Genomic DNA, 6,000 nt, shown 5'->3' with positions numbered 1-6,000 from the left:
GTGGTTGAAAGTCTGTGTCGCGAATTCACCCACTCTGCACCATTGTATTTCTTACAAATAAGGCCCTGATCCAGCTTCATTTGAAAGGCATCCATATACTGTATGTGTGCCTAAGGGAAAAAACACACAACTTAAATTTGGCGGTCAGTTTGGGGTATGATCGTGTTTAGCACAATATGTGATTATTTTATACTCTTTAAAATAAAGTATATAATTGGTTGTATAAGCGTACAACAAAATATAATGTATTATCATAGGAGATTAGGGTTGGAAGAGACCTCAGGAGGTCATCTAATCTAACCCCCTACTCAAAACAGTACCAGCCCCAACTAAACCATCCCAGCCAGAGCAGGACATTGAAGCAGGCGAGTGCTGCTTCTGACTTTCCACTTTTAATTGGCCCTTGTAAACTTGTGGTGCCAGTACGCTGTAGCTTCATTTTCTCCCTGCAACAAATTCTCGATTCGTAAGACCAGTAATAATAATCAACAATGGATAAATTCTTAATAAGGTTACCCAGAGAAAAAGAAGAAACGTGTAATTCATCAAGTGATGGCCTGAGTTCGACACCCAGCTTGCAGACTGAAGTTATACAAAAGAAAGATGTGGCAAATCTACAAGATAAGAAAAGGAGTTTTCATCAATCTTGGCTATCAATAGTTACAATAGTTAATTAGACAGATCTTGTTGCTCCATCTGCAAAAATTGTTCTGAAAAGAAGATCTTAATATTTTCTACAAAGGCCAAACCAACGTTTATTTCATCCGGATTTCAAGATTGGAGACAAACAATGCGTGGCTTTACATCACATGAAAAATCCTCCTGTCACAAGGAAGCAGTAATGAAGTATGCTGCTCTGCAATTGCAGGTAAATGTTTCTGCATTAATGTCGGCCAGTTACAGAAAAGAATCACAATCAACTAGGAACGCACTGCACAACATTTTTACCAATGTTCAGTACCTAGCTCAACAAGGAATAGTATTATGTGGACATAATGAGAGTGATTCAAATTTGATGCAGCTCTTGTTGCTACGCAGTACAGATTCAGAGGAACTGAGACAGTGGCTTAGTCGCACAAAATACAAGTGGCTACACATGAGGTTATTAATGAAATAATCAAAATGATGGCAATGATGGTGCTAAGACAAATTGTGCAAAAGATAAAGGCTTCTAAGTTTTACGCCATTGTAATAGATGAGACTACTGATTTGCCAAGAAAAGAACAAGTAAGTTTTTCTTTAAAATTCTTTTCTAGTGAAGCCGGGGAGATTTATGAGGAGTTTATTGGGTTTTACCAAACTGATGCAATGGATGCTGCTTCTCTTTTCAAAATTGTGGAAGATACGCTTCTCAGGTGTGATTTCCCCTTTTCTGATTGCCAGGGGCAGTGTTACAATGGAGCCAGTAATGTATCCAGTTAATTTTCTGGGGTCCAAGCCAGAGTGAAGCATCGAGAGCAGAATCTGTGCACTGTGCTGCACATTCCCTTAACCTTGCCACGCAGGATGCCCTAAATAATCCAGAATGTTGTGATATGTTTTCGATGTTGGCAAGCGTTATGAAGAAAGTTGGCCTGTTGCAAAGGGTGTTGAGTGGGATGCGCACTGACTTGTCATACAATCACTTCTGGGAAACAACAGTAGATAAGGCAAGAAATCTTTATTTAGATGATCCTACAGTCCCAAGAAAATGCAAGCCACCGAGATGGTTCTACCATGGAAGCCTTCCTCACATCTTCGGTGGCCCCAAAGAGTATGGAGCACCCACAGGGAAAAATTAGTGGATGCACGTCACCCACCGGCAGCCAAACTCTCCCCTCCTCGCCTCCTTCTCCCACTCACCTACAGCGTACCACGTTCACTCTTCCCCCTTCCTCCCAGCACTTCCCGCTGCCTAACAGCTTTTTGGCGGCGCTTAGGACTTTCCGAGAGTGAGGGGGGGAGCAGGGCCAGGGCGCACTCAGGGGAGGAGGAGGAGAAGAGGCAGGGCAGGGGTGAGGACTTGGGGAAAGGGGTGGAATGGAGGTGGGAAGGGGCAGGGACTTTAGGGAAGGGGTGAACTGGGGCCAGGGTGAGGGCAGCACAGGGGCAGGAAGTGGTGGGCCAGAGGCAGGGCCGGGGTGGTGGGGGATCGGACATCCAACGGGCAGAGGGAAAGTCGGCACCTGAGTGTAGCCAAGCCCTAAGCTAATGTAAGTTTAAACTGGTATAGTTATACTGCCATAACTCTGTGTGTGGACACAGTTCATAGAATCATAGAAGATTAGCGTTGGAAGAGACCTCAGGAGGTCATCTAGTCCAACCCTCTGCTCAAAGCAGGACCAACCTCAACTAAATCATCCCAGCCAGTTGTTCAGGTATAAGAGTGCCTTTTTAAGTTTAGCTTGGTTGGTTTGGAAAAGTCTTAAACTAAACCACAAAAAGCACTCTTATACCAGAATGTGTGTCCACGTAGGCGTAGGGTATTTACTGGTATAACTCCTGTACAACTGGTAAAACTTTCCAGCATAGACAAGCCCTACATTGCTAGAAAGAGAGAGGTGGAATGGTTGACAAAAGGCAGTTCTCAATGTGGATGAAACAAAGGAAATGGATGAAGTTTTGATGGTAAACCAGGAAATTGGACAGCCTTGGTGTCATAAAATAAAGAATAAAGACTTGTACTTCCAGGAAAAATAAAAAAAGACAATTTTTGAATTGCAGATTGCGGACTCATTATAAGAGCATAGGAAACATTATACTAGAAAATGTGATTATCTACTACTAGAAACTATTTTCTAGAATTATTTACTGTTAAAATCCTACCTTCAGTAGCACAGTGCCAACCCTGTGCACAATGGTACCCAAGGTAAATGATGGGGCGCTGAGGCGGAGTCATGAAAATACTGGTTTTTAAATAAACAAACGGAGGGAAGCGCGGACAGCGGCTCAGAGGGAATGGAGAGCCCGGCCGGCGCTGGAAGCCGCAGACAAGGCGCATTTGCGGGCCGGCAGGAGGCTAGGCGCGGGCACGTTACACCTTCGAGAGCGGGAAAGCAGCGCTGCCGCCCCCCGAACGCCTGTGCCAAGGGAGGCTGAAGCGGTTGGGGCGGCGGGTCAGGGGGCGACGCAGGGCACGGGCCTCGCGCCTTCTTGGGCAGCTTAGCGCAGCCTCTCAGAGGGAGCAGCGCTGCTAAGCTCCGGGCTAGGCAGCGCCGTGACACCCGCCGCCGCAATGCCCCGGGTCTGTACGCCGGCGCCGGCCCCCTCCATCTGTCCCACCCGCGCCGGGACACGGTTTGGCCCCTGCACAGAAACACCTCCCCTCCCCCACCTCGGCCCCGAAAATTTGTTACTTAGAGCTAAGGGAGGGGCAGCAGAACACCAACTTCAGGCGACGCTAGTGCGCATGCGCATACAGCTGGCGCGTGCTCAGTAAGGGCAGCAGAGCGAGACGGGTAGCGACCCTCCCTCGCCCCGCCTACTCCACAGCTAACGGCTCCCGCCCCGCGCCGTTCCGGAAGGGCAGTGCCGGGCGGGAAGCTGAGTTGAACGGCTCGGGAAGGATGGTGGCGCCGAGGCTGACCGAGGCGGCTGCTCAGTGGCTGCGCTGGGACAAGGTAAGGAGGGGCCCGGCGCGCTCTCCCTGCCTGCTCCGCAGCCTCGCTGGCCCCGGCATCGCCCCGGTCGCGGTACGGGTGGCTGACGGAGCTTCCCGGGCTCACCCTGCGCTCGGCTCCCTGGGCCCGGCACGCCCCCCGGGCCAGCGGGTCTGAGCTCTGGCCGGAGCCACTGGGCTCCGGGCCGCTCGCTCGCTGCCTACCCGCGGGGTGTGGGTCGCAAAGCGCAGGACGCGGCTGCGTCCCAGCGCCTCCTTCGCTTTCTTGTATGGAGCTGACGGAGAAAAACATCCCGCTTGGCTCGGCTGTGAGGGCAGCGCTACAAACACTCGCTAGGTACGAGAGGGCGAGAGTCGCATCAGGCCTGCGACTGGAAGAAAATAGCTCCCTTAAGCCTTAAGTTTTAGGCCAAACGTGTTGATTAGCATAATACCTTGATAGAGCAATAATACTCTTGGATGCCTTCCCGCCCCAGAGCCCTTGACAAAGGGAGTGTTGTTGTTACGTGTCGCCTGGGCTGGAGAACAAGCATTGCATTTCCAGAACAATTTTGAAATCATAGAAATGTAGGACTAGAAGGGACCTCCAGACACCCCACTGTTCTGGAGGGAGAGGGACCCCCCCCCTCAGCTGGGCTGATGGTTAAATATAAAAGTCAGGCTTGATTGAGAGCAGGAACTTGAACTTTGGTTTCCCACAGCCCGGGTGAATGCCGACTCTCTTTCTCTCTGGTTTTGACCAGTAATTCTATTCTGAACCTCAGAAAAAAATTAAAACAGTTCATTTAAGCAAAAGGTTTGGTTTTGATTTTGAGGAATTGGGGTTGTGTTGAAAAGCTCCTGCCGTTCTGTACAGTGTTACAGAAGAGGAAAGTGAGGCACAGAGATGTGATGTGCCTAAGGCTACCCAGCAAACCAGTGTAGTATAGAGCTGGGCCTAAAACCCAGATCTCCAGAGTCCCTGCCCAATACTCTGTCCATTAGGTCCCACTTCCTGTCTTCTATCATAATCTCTGCTATTTTTTTTCAGAGTTGATTTTAATTATTAGCACCCCTTCTTAATGATGGCACTTTACTTGGCTTTTGAATATCCTATTTGGCGCTTACATTTAGTTTGTTTTCAACAATATTGTATTTTAATTTTCCTGTTTTGTCCCTATGACATTACAGGGTGCAATCCAGACCAGTGTGTCTGTGTCACCCCTGCTACCTGTGGTGCCTCACAATGCTTTGCTGTTGTAGCTTCCAGCTTGGGTCACTCATTATTAGCCTGCCAATATGCAGGTTGCACCCTGAGTGTCTGTGTAAAGCCACAGCCCTGGTCCAGCAGCTTTGACCCCAGTAGCTTCCAGGAGTCTTGGTTACTATTTGCAGGTGACCCCAACATGCAACAAGTCCTGAGTTTTCCCCCCCCAAAAAATGTGTGTTCTGCAGTGTCCAGTCCTCTCCTGGACAGTCAAGATACACTAGGTCAGTGGTCCCCAACCTTTTTTGTCTGGCGGGTGCCAGACGACGCGAGCGTCTGCTGAAATACTGCCAACAAGCAGCGTCATCCAGAAGCATCGCCGCCGAAAATCGGCAGCATTTCGACGGCGACACCTCTGGATGACACTGCTTGTCAGTGGCATTTCGGCATATGCTCATCCGCCAGCCAGTACGCGGGCACACTTAGACGCATGGCGCCCGCGGACACCGTGTTGGGGACCCCTGCAATAGGTCCTTTGCCCCTCTAAGAGGATCAGTACATAATAGCTTGTTGCCTTCAATTGAGTTACACAAACAATTCACAACACTGGATTAATTTTGATTGAAGAACGAAACTAAAAAGAGAGAGATTGGGTACAAGAAATGAGGCATTAAAGTCAGAAATGGTTACAAGAAAAATAGAGAAAACCATTTCTAAATTTAAAACTAGACATGGTTCAAAGTGAAGTTCCTTACCAGATTCCCAGTAACATTGCTGACCAAACTCTCAGGCCGGAATCTGGCCCCAAAGTCCAATTGTGGTTTTTCTAGTGGTCTTAGGTGGAGAGATGGACAAGAACATGGGGCGTTTTTGTCCCTCACTTTTATAGTCTAGTCTCCCTTTCAAAAGCATTTTCCTGAGTGTGATGTCTCACTAAAGTTCTTTCTAGCTGAGAGCAGGTAGACATGAAGTCTGGTGGAAGAAGGAGGCTTCATGGTGTAATAATGTCTTCTAAGGCAGTGGTTCTCAAAGCCAGTCCACCGCTTGCTCAGGGAAAGCCCTGGCGGGCTGGGCCGGTTTGTTTACCTGCTGCATCTGCAGGTTCGGCTGATTGCAGCTTCCACTGGCCGCTGTGTGCCGCTCCAGGCCAATGGGGGCTGCAGGAAGGGCGGCCAGCACATCCCTCAGCTCCACTGTTCTAAAATGGATTGACTTA

General features: G+C 49.1%; 1 protein-coding gene across 4 annotated transcripts in view; it reads left to right on the top strand.

Moving 5' to 3' along the window:
• The first annotated feature begins 3,396 nt into the window (after positions 1-3,396).
• Positions 3,397-6,000, top strand: part of PGM2 (phosphoglucomutase 2) — a 29,484-nt gene continuing 26,880 nt past the window's right edge. For 2 of the 4 annotated variants that reach the window (XR_005599275.1, XR_005599274.1), the window contains exon 1: positions 3,398-3,599. Coding sequence is in view for 2 of the 4 variants with exons in the window: in XM_039541347.1 (XP_039397281.1) it covers positions 3,546-3,599 (54 nt within the window). In the remaining 2 variants the exon portion in view is untranslated. Of the gene's footprint in view, positions 3,600-6,000 lie in introns of all 4 variants that reach the window. The other 2 variants (XM_039541347.1, XM_039541346.1) reach the window with 2 other exon arrangements.

The sequence above is a fragment of the Mauremys reevesii genome, linkage group 5 (genome assembly GCF_016161935.1).
Source record: "Mauremys reevesii isolate NIE-2019 linkage group 5, ASM1616193v1, whole genome shotgun sequence".
NCBI lineage: Eukaryota > Metazoa > Chordata > Testudines > Geoemydidae > Mauremys > Mauremys reevesii.
The sequence above is the reverse complement of the archived record's forward strand: the minus strand, read 5'-3'. Positions and strand labels throughout refer to the sequence as shown.